Raw genomic sequence first — 17,412 nt, forward strand, 5'->3', positions numbered from 1 at the left:
AATACGGGAGTGGGTTGCCATTTCCTCCTCCAGGGGATTGAACCCGAGTCTCCTGCATTGCAAGCAGATGAGCCTTTACCATCTGAGCCACCAGGGAAGCCCATCATGTCTGGATGTAGTTTTTTTTTTTCCCCTTCTCAGGTTTCCCTGAGCCTTTTAAATCTGTGGATTTAAGTTTTTTCTAAGTTTTGGGAAAAGTTTTCAGCCATTTCCCTTAAAATATAACTGCCCCATTCCCTTCCCTCTCTCAAATAATTTAAATATATGTTAGACTTTTCCACTGTTTTCTACTTTTATCTTCTCTTTTCATTTCTCATCCTTATTTTCCCCCTTTAGTCTTGTTAATTTTTTTCTTGTTACTTTCCAGATCACTGTTTCTGTCTTCAGCTGTATCTAATCTGCTAATAAGTTTGCTCTTGTTCACTGGGTCCTTTATTTTGTCTATGGTAGTTTTCAATTCTGGAATTTCTAGTTGTTTCTTTTTAGGAACTTTTGTTTGGCTTTTCTTTCCATAACAAGCACAGAACAGGCATGCTTCTTTTGACTGGGGTTTCGGTTGAGTTTGGACCTGGGTCTGTAACCTACGGTTCCTTTTCTTGTGTAAGTCGTTTTGTCTACTTGCCAGGTTATCTGATGATCATGCTGGTCATTATATTAACATTTGGAAAAAAAATAGTATAGTACATTTTGATGTCAGCTCTACTGAAGTATAATTCAAATATCCTACAGTTCATCCTTTTAAAGTATGATTCATTGGTTTTCAGTTGATTCATAGAGTTGTGCAACTATCAACATAATCTAATTTCAGAATGTTTTCATCAGCCCAAAGAGAAACGCTGTCCTTACTGTGTTAGCGGTCACTTCCCCCAGTCTCAGCCCCAGCCCCAGCCAACCACTCATCTGCTCTCTGTCCCTATAGATTTGCCTGTTCTCAGCATTCCCTGTAAACACACTCACACAATATGTATCCTTTTGTGACTGTCTTCTTTTACTTAGCACAGTGTTTTTAGATTCATCCATGCTATATCTGTATCAGTCTGTCATTCCTTTTTATTGCTTTTTGTGTCTTTTCCAAGAAACCATTGTTTAATCCAAGGCCTGAAAGATGTATAACTATATTTTCCTCTAATAGTTTTATAGTGTTAGCTTTTAAATTTAGTCTGTGATCCATTTTGATTTCATCTTTGGTTATGGTGTGAAGTAGGGGTTTAGTCTCATTCTTTTTCTTGTGGCATCCAGTTGCCCCTCTAGAAATAATTTGATTCTTAGCACAATGGCTTCATTTCTTGGAGAGCATTTTCATTTGCCTATGGCACAAGCTTTGGTAGGCACTGGGTCTCCAAAATCAGTTGAATCTAATTTCACAGCTTGAGATTTTTCAGAGCCCTCCAGATAACCTGAAGTCAGGCTGCAGTCTATTAAAGGGCAGGCTTATATTTATTTCAGTCTTACTCCAGCTCCTAATCTTGGGGTCCTACTCTTAAAGGTCGGGCTTCCCAGGTGACTCAGTGGTAAAGAATCCGCCTGCCAAGGCAAGAGATGCAGGTTTGATCCCTGGATTGGGAAGATCCCCTGGAGAGGGAAATAGCAGCCCACTCCAGTCTTCTTGCCTAAGAAATCCCGTGGACAGAGGAGCCTGACAGTCCACACGGTCACGAAAGAGTCGGACATGACTTAGGAACTAAACAACAACAATAATCTTGAATGTGGGGGTTTTGCCAGGGACCTTGTCTTTTCTGTGCCCTAGACCCCAGCTTTTGGTTCCCACTCCTCCAGAGCTGTCCGAGTACTAACTGGCTTCTCAGCCACCTCCTCCGGGGAGGAGCGAAGGCAGTCCTGGTGCTGGCCTGCCTCTCCATGTCTCCAGCTTCTTCTGGATCGTGGCTGCTTTTAGGAAGATGCTGTGTGTATTTCATCTTGCTTTCCTGATTGTCTTTATCAGTAGGTTTGGTCCACACCTTCTAGTCCATCATTGCCTGATAGTACTTGCTATGAAGAAAAAGACTGGGACGGGGTAGGAAAGCCTGATGAGACGTTTTATAATAATGGTTCTTATAATACGATGCCAGCGTCCATTAAACCCAGAGCCCCACTTCCCTCTCCTCCCCTGGAAAAGCACAGGGCTAGACTCTGCAATGACAACAGTGATCATTTCTGTTGGGTCAGAGCACAGAGATGTGGCTTTTCGCATGTCTGTAATTTGGGAGATACAGCAGAGCATTTGTTTTTTTAATGGGAGTCCTGTGATCGAGAGTTCCGGCTGCTGAGTCTGCTTCTCCTTCCAGACACAGAACCTAATATGTCACGTGTCAACCCCTGCTGTTACCAAAGTACTTTTCCATCGTCAACAAAGCTGCCTGAAAAGGTTGTTACTCTTAGCCATTTCATTTTGTAGGTGAGGTACTGAGTCCCAGGTAGACACAATGGCATACCAGTCAACCTGTGATGGAGCCAGGAGTGGACCTCAGAATTTCCTTACTTTGTTTTCATCTTCATTCTGCTGGGCCATCTGACAATTTGCCATCTTCTCTTTTTATTCCTGATTTCCGGGTTCTTAGCACCATTCCTTCAATAAGGAGGGAAAGGATGAGGAAGCAGTTGAAGAGACTTATTTATGATTCTGTTTTCTTCAGCTGGTTACCTGTATCTGGCCTTCTGCTCCTTTGCGTTTACCTGTTTCTTAGGGGAGAACCTAGAAAGGATGCTCTGAAACCTAAGCTTCCTTCTCCTCTCACTCTATCCTCACAGTTTGTTGACTATTTAATGCACACTGAGTTGTAGCTCCCTTCGCCACACTGGTCTGACATGAAATCACGTAGAGCACACTGGGTTTGACTATTTCATTGGGCAGTAATACTGCGCTGACAGTGCTGCTCACAAAGACGCAACGAAAGACAAAACTTTTTCAAGAAGTCAGGTGCTGATGGAGTGAAACAATCTTACATCTATTTCAGCAAATGTGAAATATAGTTCAGGGGTACTTAGCCAATTTCAGAGTGATGCCTCTGTCAGTGGAAGTTGAACTGCAAGAACTTTTTAGCATTTGCTCATATTGCTTTAAAAAGAAGTAAATACACGATAAATTATCTGAAGGGTTTACCTTAATTACCCCACTTAACATTTGAGCTTCACTCCCATTGCATATAGTAATACAGGAACCTAAGAAGTCTTGGTTAGAAGTGGAAGTCAGATGACAAAACTAGTTTTAATCAGATACAAAATTTTAATTGTTTACAACCAGCAGAGATCTGGGATGTTTTAGTTTAGTTTCATCCAGATATTGTCTTTAGATTGGCTGCCTTTTCAGAATCATCTGGAATTTAAAACAAACAGAGATTTCTAATGATTTGGTACCTAACGATGTTTTTTTTCTTTTTAGTTTATGTCTTTTACCCTTTTTAAGATCCCCAAAGCCACAGATATACTTGAAACATGCCTTCCCTATTAATTCTCCCTCCCTCTTCCAAGATAACTTTTACCTAGAATTTGGTCTTTATTATTATTATCTAGGTATGCTTTAGAAATACTTGTTACTTACACATGCATATACTCATAAACGAGGGATAATATTATTTTTCATGTTTAAAATTTCTGTGTGAACGGCTTCAGCCTGCACGTGTCTTTCAGCCAGCTTTCCTCACTCATCTGTTTGTTTGCACACTCTCGCTGTCTTGGACCATGTTCAGTGCGTGTTCTCATGCACGTCACCTGGTCGGGGTGTCCTGGTTTCTCCAGGATGGAGAATTGGAATTGGAATTGCTGAGTTTGGTATGTGCACATCTCCACCATTACTAGAGCTTGGCAGCTTGTTTTCCAGGGTCCTTTGTATAACTGAGCTTCCTCCAGCGATGTGTGAGAGGAATCATTTTGTGTGTGTCCTTTCAGAGTTTCTTTCTACATATGCAAGCGAATAGAAATGCAGATTTCAATACCCATCCTCCCACCCTCATAAAAAGGGTGTATTCTGCACCTCGGTTTTTTTTCCCCCCTAAATAGAGTAATTCGTAGATTTTTTTCCAAATTAAAGAACAGAACATTTCTTTTTTTCTCTCTTACACTACATAGCATTTCACTTTATAAACAGAATATGCTTAAAAATCTGCCTCCTATTTATGGATATTTGATAGTTGTCATCTTTTGATTTGACAGAGTTCTATAATATTTATCCTGTGTCCACAGCATCTCACACTTTTGCTAGTCTGTAGGCTAAATTTCCAAAGAGAGTATTTATCTGTATGAAGGTTACAAGCATTTGTAATTTTGAGATACAGATGAATCACTCTTCATAGGAAGTTTACCGGTTTAGCTTCCCATCAACAGTATGTGTGTGCCTCTTTCCCCACTGTCTTGCCAGCAGAGTGTGTTACCAGCCTTTGAATTTTTGCCAACCTGGGAGGGGAACATGATATCTCATCTAGTTTTAATCTGCATTTATCGTCTTATGAATGGCATTGAGCATCTTTTTATAGAGTTTAAGAGCCTACGGCTGTGTTACTGTTTCTGTGAACTATCTGTTTATATCCTTGGGCTCTTTGTTGATACCCTGTTCAGAAATCTCTTTTTAAGGAAACTCCCGATTCTGGAGGCCAAGCCAGGTTTGGTAGTCACAGCTATAGCTCAACTTGCTAATTTCCACTTGGATAGAAGTTCTCATGGAAGAAGCAGGGTTTGAGAACACAGGTAAATAGCATTCCATAGCCATTTTCACTTAAGTTTTATTTGGTTCTTATAATTGCTTCTGAAATTCATCATAATAAATATGAAAAAGGCAGGAGGGAGAAGGGGGTGAGCTAGCTAGTGTCACTAGAGGGCAGACTGGAGCCCGACCCGGAGTTCTGATCTCAGCTCCGGAAACCTCTTGCTGAATGTCTCAGATGAGCTACTTGACTTCTCAACACATAGAGTTTTCTCATCTATGAGATGAGAGGGGTGGAAAGGGTACTTCCTTTTGGAGTTGTGGTGAGGATACAACCATATGAAAATGAAAGTGTTAGTCTGACTCTTTGTGACCCCATGGACTGTAGCCTCTGTCCCCGGAACTCTCCAGGCAAGAATACTGGAGTGGGTTGCCATTCCCTTCTCCAGGGGATCTTCCCAACCCAGAGATTGAACCCCCAGGTCTCCTGCATTGCAGGCAGATTCTTTACTGTCTGAGCCACCAGCATTAAGACCTAAAGCATTTAGAAGAGCGCCTCGCCTATATGAGCACGTATGTACGTGTGAGCTGCTATTGTTGGTGGTGTTAATCGATTTACAAGCTCCCGCTGACGTCAGTTTGGAAGTCAGGGTGACAGAGGATGTTTTCAGGGGCCAGAGCTGCAAGCGTCCACCCCCCTTCCTCCTGCCCTCCTTTGTCCAGACCTGCAGGGAGGCCGGGAAGCACTATCCTCCCGTGTACCCTCAGACAGGACACCGTGTGCCAATCATCTGCCACATCCCCTTTTGCAAAATAAACTAATAAACATCCCAAACAATCCTTAAATAGTTTATGCCAAAGATAATTTTTTAAAAAAATTTGCCTACTCTGGGTCTTGGTTGCAGCGTGCAAAATCTTTTTTTAGTTGTGGCATGTGAACTCTTAATTGTGGCATGTGGGATCTAGTTCCCTGACCAAGGATGGAACCCCAGGCTCCCTGTATTGGGAGCATGAAGTCTTAGCCATTGGACCACCAGGGGAGTCCCCAAAGAGAATGTTCAAAGGAAGCTGTCTGGACTGTAGACACAGCTGACCTTTCCTGATGAGAATCTGTGTGAGTTCTAGTGCTGACTTTGGTATAAATTTCATCCATCCTTTTCTTGCTCTTGCCCCCCACTCCCTGCTGGGCAGCATTGTCCTGTTCTGACAGCATCTCCTGATCTCAGGCTGCTTTAGAGGAATATAGTTGAGAAGAGTTTTCACCATGATTTAATGTGCTATGAGAGTATCATGGTTTTGCCAGGGTTCTCAAGGAGAATCACAAACTGGTTTATTGTATGCTTCAGCTCAGAGAACCCCAACCTGTTTGTCCTTTAAGGAAGGTCTTTCAGGAGTTCCTGGTGGTCCAGTAAGACTTCACCTTCCAATGCAGTGGGTGTGGGTTTGATCCCTGTTCAGGAAGCTAAGATCCCACATGCCTTTCAGTCAAAAATCCAAAACAAGCAACAGAAGCAATATTGTAAGAAATTCATTTGTTGTTGTTCAGTCTCTATGTCGTACCCAACTCTTTGTGACCCCATGGACTGCAGCACGCCATGCCTCCCTGTCCCTCACAGTCTCCCGGAGTTTGCCCAAGTTGGTGTCCGTTGAATCGGTGATGCCGTCCAACCATCTCATTCTCTGCCGCCCTCTTCTCCTTTTGCCTTCAGTCTTTCCCAGCATCAGCGTCTTTTCCAATGAGTCAGCTGTTTACATCAATAGAGACTTAAAAAAATGAAAAATAAAATAAAAAGTTGAAAAATGTAGCATTAAAAAAAATGAAAAAAGAACAGCCTCTGTGCTCACCCAGGATCTCCCTTTTTTTTTATTTCTTTTTGAAGCAGGGCCTCCATATAGTGTCATCATTTTCCTTCACTCTAAAGAAATTACTAAAATAAAATTATTTCTAATAGAGCAGACCTTCCTGAAATAACTCCTTTCAGCTTTGACTGGAAATGTCTTTATTTCACGTTAACTCTTTGTGAGAAGTCAGCCGCCACTTGTATCAATCGTATCTTTGAATGTGATGTCATTTTTTTCTGTGACTTCTTTTAAGATTTGTTTAATCTTTGCTTTATGTCAGTTGACGATGGTGTGTCTGGGTGTCTCTCTATAGGTCTTTATCTTTCTCAGTGTTTGAGCTTTTTTGTTGTTGTTGTTCTGTGGGTTGATGTCTTTCAACAGTTTTGCACCATTTGGGACAATATTTCTTCAAGTATTTTTCTGCCTCATTTTGTTCTCTCTTGTATGTGTTAGGTCACTTGGAATATCCCATGGATTTTTGGATACTCTGTTCTATTCTCTTCATTCTCCCAAGTATTTCAGCTTGGGTGGATATTTAGATTTACCTCTCCTCAAGTTTACTGGTCCTTTCCTCCTCTGTATCTAGTATGCTTTTAAGCCCATCTAATGAATTATTCTTTTGTAATGTCCCACTTTTCATTTCTAGCATTTTTCTTTTTTTAAAAAAAATAATTTTCATCTCTCTTCTGAAATTCCCTATCTCTTTACACACGTTGTATACCTTTTTCATGATCTCTTTTGACTTCCTATCATAGTTATTTTAAAATCTCTTGTAATTTTAATGTTTGACTCATCTCTAGGACTACTTGTATTGAATTTGTCTCATGAGTTTGCATCCTATTTCATGTGTTTTGTGTGAAAGAACAGTAGGGACGGAAGTAAATACTATTTCCTCCAGAAAAGGGTGTGTCCCTTCTCCCGTTTGGGGCTCATCGGTGGGCTCCATCAGTCTCCCGTGCAGCTGAGGTAGATCTGGACGGGGCTGCAGCTTTCCTTTGACTCGCTTTGCTACTGTTGTCACACGTTTTCAGGGATCTGGAATTGTCCGTCAGTGTGCCTCAGGTTCTAAGCTGGCATGGAAGTCTGGATCTCTCTGTGAGCCTCAACACATGGCAGTGTTCTGCAGCACCTTGTTCCTTTTTGGCTTGATGAAGCCTGGCTCTTTGGTCTGCCGGGGTCCCCTCTCTGTCCTGCAGCTGTGCCTCTGGCCCCCCGGGCCTTGGGAGGAATCTTTCTGTTCCGATGTGTCTCTAGCTTTTGCTGCTTGGCTGCCTTGTACTCTGGGAAAGCCCAGGTCTCTCTGGAGAAGGGGATCATCTTCACTGCTGCTGTGAAGCTGCTGCCTTGCACTTGGCCAAAGTCCCGTGTGTTTCGGGGGACATCCCTGAACTCAGCTTCTTGGGCTCTAGGCTTCCTGGCTGTTCTTACACACTCAGTACAGAAGCAAGGAATAAAAGTGGCGGGTGGGTATAGATTCGTTCTGTCACTGCGTCTCCTTGAGTTTCAAACGGTTATGCCAGCCTTCATGTGGCTACTTGGCCTTCCCTGGTGGATCAGTGGTAAAGATTCGCCTGCAGTGCAGGAGACCTGGGTTTGATCCCTGGGTCGGGAAGATCCCCTGGAGGAAGGCATGGCAACCCACTCCAGTATTCTGGCCTGGAGAATCCCATGGACTGTATAGCCCATGGTGTCACAAAGAGTCAGACACGACTGAGCAACTTTCACTTCACTCAGTCACGTGGCTGCTAGAAATTGTCTGGTTTCTCCTCCACCCCTCTGTGGTGGGTCCCCTCCTCCTGCTGTTCTGCCATTTGTGAGGCAGCTGGGGTCTCTTCCTTCTTAAGAAGAACTCTTCACTTTTGAGAACTTATCTCACTTAGGCTTCTTTGTATCCTCAATGCTTTAATGAGTTAAAAAATGCTACAAATTTTTTTAGAAAACATTATCCACACTGTTTTGTCAAGGTGAGAGTGATGGCCTGTGTGCCTTTCTTTGTGGCAACAGAGGTCAGGAGACCCTGTGGTGCCCTTTTTTATTCATCAGTCTTGCCAGAAGTTTATCTATTTTATTAGTTCTTTCAAAAAACCCCCCAATTTTTCCACTGTTGATTTTTCTCTATGGTACTATTGCTTTCTATTTTATTAAGTTCTCTTTTTTCACTTTGTTTTGGCTTAATTTTCTGCAATTATCCCAGTTTCTTGAATTGTATACTTAGATAATTAATTGTCAGCCTTTTACATATATATATATTTTAAAGCTATGTATTTCCCTCTAAGCACAATTTTAGCTACATCCTCTATTTTGATTTTTTTGTGTTTTTATCATTTAATTTAAAATATTTTCTAATTTCTGTTGTGAGTCCCCTTTTCAGTAGTGGTTTATTTGGGAATATATTGCTGAGTTTCCAAGTATTTAGTGATTTTTTTTAAAAAATGTATCTGATTGTTTTAAATTTCTAGTTTAATTACACTCTAGTCACAGAACTTTATACAGTTTCACAAAGCAGACATTTTGTAGCCTTGGCTAACTGCTCAGCATTTGGTCAGTTTCAGTATCAGTTCTGTGTCTGCTTGTAAGAGGTGTGTATTAGACATTTGCTGGGTGTACTCTTCTATAGATGGCTATTCAATCACAGTCATGAATTGTCACGTGAAGATCTCCTACATCCTTACTAATTTATTTATTGTATCAGTTACTCCAAGAGAGAGATGTGGGAGTATCTACCACTTTGATTATGAATTTATCTATTTGTCTTCATTATTTCTTTCAGTTTTTACTTAATATTTTTGAGGCTGTGTTCTTTGCTACATACAGAATTTAAATGGTTATATTTACTGGGAGTTAAAACCTGAAATGTCCCTCTTTCAGTGTTTCTTGCTTAAAGAATTACTCTCTGATTAATCTGTAGATTAATAATCTTCCCTAATGGTACCTTTTTGATGTACAGAACTTGTTAAATCTGAAATCCACCATATCAGGTCTTTACTTCTATTGTTGTTTGTGTTTATTTGCTAAGTCGTGTCTGGCTCTTTGTCCAACTATAACCTGCCAGACTCCTCTGTCCATGGGATTTCCCAGGCAAGAATACTGGAGTGGGTTGCCATTTCCTTCTCCAGGGGACCTTCCCCACCCAGGAATCGAACCCACATCTCTTGTGTCTCCTGTGTTGGCAGGTAGATTCTTTACCACTCAGCCACCTGGGAAATCCTTTTTTCACTGGTATAGTCAGTGCATTTGCATCCTGCCCCCCAAATTTTAGCACATTCCAAGTCATCAGTATAGAACCTGTGTTTTCTTCCAGAGGTTTTCTGGCTCTGTCCATTTAGGTCTCTGATTCATACATTTTGGTTCTCATGTACAGGATGAGATGTGGGAGTCAAGATTCATTTTCTTACCTTTGTATAGTCAGTCGTTTTAGAACCATTGAAATACCAGTTTCCACGACTGGAAGTGAGTTGATCGTGTATGTGTGAGCCCTTTACTGGGCTCTGGGTTCCGTTTCCTTAGTCTGTTTGTACATCCTCATGTCAGTGCCACAGTGTCTGGATCGTTGCATCTTTAGAGAGAGCCTTGAAATCAGCTATCATGTGGGTTCCAGCATTGTTCTCTGTTTTTCTAAATGATTGAAAACTTTGAAATCATGTTTTTATGTGTAAAAAGTCAATGCTGTCATCCTGGTTTTTAATTTCACCTTGTCAAGGCCACATCTTTGTGCTTGAAGCAGATGTTTTTTCCTTAAAAGAACTATCATACAAGGAACAATGCTTATTAATCTTGATGACAGCCTGTTAGAATGACAGAAGATTGAATGGAAAGTCTGGAAATCTGGAGTGTATTTAAGAATGCCTTTAACTCATTATGATACTTTTGGTCATCATGCAACTTTCCCATTTATCTGTCAAGTGGAAGTAATACTGATCAGAATGATCAAAAAGCTAGCATGGAAAAGGTATATAAATGCTCCCTTAGAATTATAATAAGCAGTTAAAATATATGATTTGTTGGTATCACCTCTTAGGATTCCTTGCGTGAAAAGCTTGAAGAACTCTCTAACTTGAATTACTTTATAAAACAAATGCAAAGTTCCCTTATTAATATAAACCCCTCTTCTCCCATCTTGTCCTAAACCTTTCCTCCCAGGCCTTCGGTATTTTGAAACATGGCTTCAGTGCAACAATGAGATATGTTTTTCAGTACGTCACACACACCCCTCTGTCAGGTATGAGAAGCCCAGGGCCTGTGTTTGGCCAGGACATGACTTGACAGAAACTTCTTCAAGGGCAGCTGCCAAATCTGTTTCTCTCCTTTCGGTCTGCAACTCCCATTACCAACAACTCTTGCCAAAGTTAACTCTGTGTGTGTGTGTGTGTGTGTGTGTGTGTGTGTGTGTACAGATGCTGAAAACATGAGCCATCTTGTAGGGGTCAGTCAGAAGACAAGAGCCAATATTCCCAGAAATGGAGTGGTCAGGTTTCCTACAAAAATGTGCAGAGATTGTGTTTCTGAAGACGAGGGTTCAAGTTAAAAGCAAACAAAAATACCACAGAACATATAACAATTTGTTTTTCTTTTTTTGAAGGACTTGTGATTCTGAACTTGGATCCAGTTCTCTTAAATACTTACTGAACTTCTCTCTGAACGTGGCTCTTTCCGAAGAAGTGTATTAGTATGAAAACCTCCTTTGCAGCTATTAAAAAAACAGGTCAATAAACCCTCTGTGTAGAGCTTCTGAATTAACTCCGCAGGGGCGGCATGGCAGCACATGACAATCAGAACAGAAAGTTCCGTGAAGGTGTGCCCGGAAAGAATCGACCCTGTGATAAGCCCTGTGGAGAGAAAGAGCGGCTTCTGCTCGTGGGTCTTTTCCACAGTGTCTTCCTCTGTGCCTGGGAGGGTGGCAATGAGTAATTACTGTTATTAAAGACTTTGACGGCGCGGAGAGGCCGCGGGTAATCCCGCGTAGCCCCGCGTGTGCGGGTCTCCCCTGGTCTGCCAAACCCTCCATCTGTTCCCCCCGGGGGGACAGTTTAAGTTCAGGAGGGAAAGGGAGGGGAAGAGGGGCAGTTGATCTGTGTACAGTGCTGTAGGCAAGCAGACTCTGGGGCTGGCCTCATCAGGAGAGGCCCCCATGGGTCACCTTCGATGGCTCAGTAACCGCCCCTGGCTTCAGGGGTCCAGAGATTCCTCGGTTCCTCAAACCTTTGTTTGATGGAGAAACAGGACCTGATATAGGACAGGGAAGAACGGAGGGGACAGTCCAGTGACCAGGAGACAGTGGGAGGGAGTTAGCGAGGCTGGGTGTGTTGGCGATGCAGGCGTGGCTTCTCGTTGATGTGCTCTCTCTCTCTTTTTTTAAAAACTCCTCAGCTCCCTGAGGATTTTAGGAATCTGCGTGGAGGACCAGGAAAACTGTCATGAGCCTTTACTTATCTCCTGTGATGGTCTAGTCTCTTTCCTTCTGTTTTTCATTCACACCTTTTTTTTTCTCATAGAGAATTTCAAGTCCAGTTTATCTCCTCATTCCCTTCTCTTTTTTTCCTCTCATCAAACTCTTTTTTTAGTTGCTGTTACACGCTTGGCATTGGGAATACCAGCCTGAGCAAAGCAGAGCCCCTTCTTTGAAAATGAGCCCGGCTTTAATAGAGGAAGCAGATCAGCAGGTTCAGGATGCCCATGACCAGGCCCTGAGTGCAGCACGTGGCCACCCGTGCCCCGTGGAGGGACAGCTGCACCATGTCCCACACAGGAGGGTCCGAACAGGCTTCCTGGTCACGGGGGACCCGGGCTGCCCCAGAGGATGAGTCCTATTCAGCCAAGAGGGGAGCACACCTCCCCTGGGAGACCCCAGAGGTCTAACTGGAGCTGTGTAGATCCTCCACCTTTGGAAAAAAAAGAAAGAAAAAAGGAAGAAGGAAAAAAGACAGCTGTGTTTTGCATAAAAGCTTTTGTCAGAGATAGATTTCTGCAGGTTATGTTTTGTGGGGTTTAGCCTTTTAGTGTGAACTGAGACCCTCAAGACCCTCAGGGCGTGTGTAAGACCCGCAGGGCGTGTATACAACCAGACACACATTCATGTATGTACCACTCAGATGGAGGAAGAGTGCACGCCGGCTGTGTCACTGAGCTGTTGCCGTGGCCGTCGCTTTGCACACAATCTAGGTGGGGGGTGAGGCTCACAGGGTGGCTCTGCCGTGCGTCTGGAGCCCATTGAGGGTGGGGGGTGGGCTGGGATTCAGCCCTAGCTCCTGTCGGACACAGGAGCCCAGGAGTTTTCCGTTGCTGCAGTGATGTCAGCATTGGTGACCGCAGTCACATCTTCAGTGTGTATGAATACATGAGCAAGCACTGGCTGAGAACCAGGGTCACATTTTCTCTTAATCCGACCATAAGGAGAAGACAGGTTGTCTTTCTCCAGAGGAAAGATTAAGTCTTATCCTTAGATCGAGAGGGCTTGTTCCTCGTCAGCTGAAGGCGTGATAAGCACAGGAAGTGGGGGACTAAAGACTCATGCAAAGACAGCAGACATCAGCACGCGACAGCCAGACTGAGGGAGCCTCCCCCGCCGGAGACGTTCAGAGGGGCAGGGCACCCTCTCGCTGCACCTTTGCTGGTTTCCACACATGAGACTCAGCAAGGAGACAACGGCGGCGAGCCCTCTGGGTTTCTTCTCTTTCTTTTTTCCTGTTTTAGTCTCCGGTGTGGATTTCACCCCCGTTGCTTTTTCATAAAGCAGCTGAGTGGTGGGATGGCTGGAGACGCTGTCCCAGCCTCCCCTCAGCTCCTGGCTCCAGTCCCAACCCCAGAGCAAGTCGAGGAAATCTGAGTGTATCTGCTGGGATCCTGTTGCAGAGTTCCTACACAGATAGCTGGGTGTCTGGCATTGCTGTTTTTCTTTTTCTTTTTTTTTTTTTAACTCAGAAGGCATTTGGGTTGAACTCAGATTGCATCTTAGTTCCAAAAGGAATAGAAGACATTTTGAAAGCTTTGCCTGCTCCTCATTCACAAGAGTGTAAGTTGCACCAGGCCAGGAGCTTGTCTATCTTGTTTCTTACGTGTCCTCAGCGATCAGAGCACCTTGCAGGAGCTCAGGGAGGACAGAAGGGACGGGGTGGTGGCTGCAGGGGTGGCTGTGGTCAACAGTAGGTGCCACACGATGGCCCTCACACCTGAGGGTTTGAGCTGGGAACCCTTCCTGAGCTCTCAGCCTGAACGGTACCAGTGCTGGCATTGATGACGGTGTCGGTGACTGCAGCCACCGTGTCTTCCGTGTATTGGTACATGCGCAGGTGGTGGCAGAGGCATTTTGCATACAGGGTCACGTTTTCTCTTAATTCAACCGCAAATACAAGACAGGCCTTGTTGACACGCCTTCCTTTGCTACTGAGGACCCTGAGGTCATGGAGGGTGTGACTTGGCCACTCCTGATGTGCTTGCCTCGCAGATGGGCCCGCAGGCACCTTCTCAGACTCTTAGTGCTTCTTCCCTGCCTCTCCAGACCCCAGCCCCTTCCTGTCTCTGCAGAGCCCCTCCCTAGGGGTCCCCTCCAGCCATGCCTGCCCCCCAGCCTCTCTGCCTCTCTTACAGACACTGCTCCTCTAGGCATCCTCTGCTAGGCCGTACCTCTCAGCTCCCTCCCTCCCTCCTGCTCCCTGCTCCTGGAAAGTGTGCTTTCCTGGTTGGCTTCCGGCTTCCGTGTCCACTGCAGCTGGACTCTTGCAGCCGCACTCTTGCAGCCGCTCCTCTCCTTTGGCTCCATCCCATGTCCTGACCGTGTATCTTCCCCGAATCTTTGCCCTGCTTTGTCTCCACCCACCCCACCCCAGACGTACCCCCTCTAGAGCCGTGAGCATCAGCCCCGGCAGTGCCTCCCGGGGTCCCGCTGGCCTCTCCTGGCTGGTCCCCCCACACGGCTCTCTGGGTTTTCCATAAACTCTTCACGTCCACCCTTTGCACCTTGTTCCCGCTGCCTAGAGCCCTTTCCACAGGTTCTTCCCGTGGCCACATCCTCTGGCCTTTTAGCTCAGCTTGCAGCTTACTTGTCATCCCAGGAAGGCCTCCCTTGATCTAAATCAGCCGCCCCTTTCTGTTAAAGACCCTTTTCTCTTCTTTGTAGTGCTGGTGACTATCTTCCGTCACCTTCATTTCTTGGGCAATACTCATTGTTCACCGTGATAGCGAACTTTTACTGGAGTGGAAGCCCTATGAGGGCAGGACTTTCACATACATCGTTCCCTTCTGTATCCCAGAACCTTTGTTGTTTTCAGGATGGTCTAGACATTTGGCAAATGATGAGTAAATGTGTGGGGCTGCCCTGATGACTCTTTCAATAAAGAATCTGCCTGCCGAAGCAGGAGACCTGGGTTCAATCCGCGGGTGGGGAAGATCCAGAGGAGAAGGAAATGGCAGCCCACTCCAGTATTCTTGCCTGGAGAGTCTCCATGGACAGAATGAATGAGTGAGAGAATGAATACATGAATGCCTGGCCTCTTGAGGCTTAAATCCAGACGGCTCTGACCCTCGGGTTTTCCCGCCGCGCCTCCTGCCTCCGCTTGGACCCTCGTGTGAGCATCTCTGCCGTTCTGTGCTTGCCACAGGTGGTCAGAGAGATCTACAGCGGCTGCAGCGGGCCCGCCGAGCCGGAGTGCCCTGCCCCCTCGGTCCCCCCGGTGCACAAGGTGGACCTGGAGAAGGTAAGGGGCGCGCTTCCTTCTAGGAATCAACCTTGCGGCTGATTTAGGCCTTCCTGGAAGTTTTCACAGCACCTCTGAGAATTTCAGCATTTCTAGTTGGAAAAGCAAAAAGGGAAAAAAAAAAAAAACGACGCACCCCTGCTGCTTCTCTGCCTGCCCGGTTTCACCCACCGCGTGGTTTTCATTCTTCCCAGCTGTAGATGCAGGAAAGGGGTGTGAAGGTGTCACAGGGTTTAAGGTGTTCAAGGCTGCCGGCTGTAATGCAGCAGCGTGCGATCAGCAGGCAGCTCTGTGTCCTTCCGGAGTACGGCGGGTGCTTCCCCAATGTCCCTTCCCAGAGGTTTATTCCCCAGACAGGTTACAACCCGGTGCGTGCCTGCCGTCTCCCCCCGGTGGTGCTGCGCAAAGATCCTGTTTCCGTGGAGAGCCCCCGCCTCCTGCCCCGTGGTGTCCTGTCTGTAGCCTGTCTCCCAGGAGCACCCTGAGCCCTTCCTGCTGACCCCTGCCCCACCCGTGGACAGTTCCTTTCCGTCTACTCTTGTTGTAGTCAGGGCTCTCTAGAGAAACAGAACCAAAGAGTCTGTGTGTGTATATATACGTACACTTATTTTATATGTATTATAAAATATAATTTAAATATAAAATAAAATTCTACATGCAAATGAGAGACTCATTGTGAGCAACTGGCTCAAATGTTTACGGAGCCAGGTAAGGATGGTGTGACTTGGTGAGGGGAATATTTTATGTACTCCTAATATTTTTTCAAAATAATTTGCAAGAAAAAGTGATGTAGCATGTGTTAGTGTAAGCTCAGTGAGTTTTCCTTTGTTCTTTTGATGTTTTTAAAGCTTTTGTGGCAAACCAACCAGATAGTCTGTGTTATAGCTGAGCCCTAACCATCTCCAGATTATTGGAACGTGGCCCACATTTTCTTTCACTTTTGAGATAACATTTGACTGATCCATGATACATCACTTGGTCAGTGTGGCCATAGTAAGTAAATAACTTAATCTTTGTATCCTCACAGAAACTGTCTTCAGAGAGACCAAGTTCAGATGGTGAGGGTGTTGCAGAAAATGGAATTGCTATGTGTAATGGAAAAGAACAAGGTGAGTTCTGCTCATGCTAAAAATATATAAACCAAAAAAGAAAAAAACCCAACTCTAAAACAGAAACATGACAGCCAGGTCTGTAAATCCTTATTATGTAGAAAATGTCCTCAGTAGTTTAGTTATGCAAGTGCCATCGTCCTGTGTCACACAGACGGAAACCCAGAGGGCTCCCTCTCGTTAGCACTGTCTCTCCGGGTCTTCGTTTGAACGCCGCCAAGGCTTGGTCTAGGTTTTCTCCTTTTGTCCGGGTATGTTCCCTGCGTGAATTTATTGTATTTCTGTGGGGGGGGGGAGGTGGGGGTGGTTGTGCCTCCTGGCTGATGGGCTCTTAGTTCCCATCTGAACCAAGGTTGAACCCGGCCCCCGGCAGTGAAAGCTCCCAAGTTCTAACCACTGGGAAGCCAGGGAACTCCCTGGTCCTCCCGTTTTACTGTATGACTCACAGCAGGTCACTTCCTCACCTGATTTATCACTGGGACAGACAGATTTGCATCAGGGGCGGGGTGCCAGCATCTTGCTGGGAGGCATGATTAGGGGGGCGGGGGAACCTCATGTAAGGGGAATAGTCCAGTGTTTGTCCTTTCGTGACTGGCTAATTTCACCTGGCGTGACGTCTTCAGGATTCACCCCCCGTTGCAGCAGGCGCAGGACTCCGTTCCTTGTTAAGGTGGATAGAATTCCCTCGTGTGGGTGGGTCACGTTTTCTTCTCCATTCATTCACCAGTGGACATTTGGGTGGCTTCCACCTTTTGGCTGTTGTCAGTAATGCCGCTGTGGACATGGGGGTATAAATACTGATTTTTTTTTTTTCCCTAAAGTCAACTTGATAAACGTGTAAATTACACATTGTCTTATTCACCCTTTTTGGCATATGGCAGACACATACATGTAACCTTCATCGCAATCAAGACGTAGAACATTGCTGTCACCCCCAAGATGTTCCCTGGCAACCACTGACCTGTTTGCTGTCCTGTAAGTGGAATCATACAGGGTGCAGCCTTCCGGGTCTGGCTTCTCACTCAGTGTATTGCGACTGGGGCAGATCCATGTGCTGAGTCAGTCGTCCGTTCTTGTTCTAGGCTGAGAGGATTCCAGTACGGACAGACCAGTTAGGCATCCACTTCCCGACTGG

General features: G+C 45.1%; 1 protein-coding gene across 9 annotated transcripts in view; it reads left to right on the forward strand.

Annotated features, from left to right (window-relative positions):
- The window catches only part of AFAP1 (actin filament associated protein 1), a 141,203-nt gene that overhangs the window by 82,200 nt on the left and 41,591 nt on the right, over positions 1 to 17,412 (forward strand). For 5 of the 9 annotated variants that reach the window (XM_081579942.1, XM_081579853.1, XM_081580041.1 and 2 more), the window contains 2 exons: positions 15,073 to 15,168; positions 16,196 to 16,277. In XM_081579942.1, coding sequence (XP_081436068.1) covers positions 15,073 to 15,168; positions 16,196 to 16,277 — 178 coding nt within the window. The remainder of the gene's footprint in view (positions 1 to 15,072; positions 15,169 to 16,195; positions 16,278 to 17,412) is intronic. The other 4 variants (XM_081580206.1, XM_081580291.1, XM_081580390.1 and 1 more) reach the window with 1 other exon arrangement.

The sequence above is a fragment of the Giraffa tippelskirchi genome, chromosome 1 (genome assembly GCF_054371585.1).
Source record: "Giraffa tippelskirchi isolate mGirTip1 chromosome 1, T2T-mGirTip1v1.2.pri, whole genome shotgun sequence".
Taxonomy (NCBI): Eukaryota; Metazoa; Chordata; class Mammalia; order Artiodactyla; family Giraffidae; genus Giraffa; species Giraffa tippelskirchi.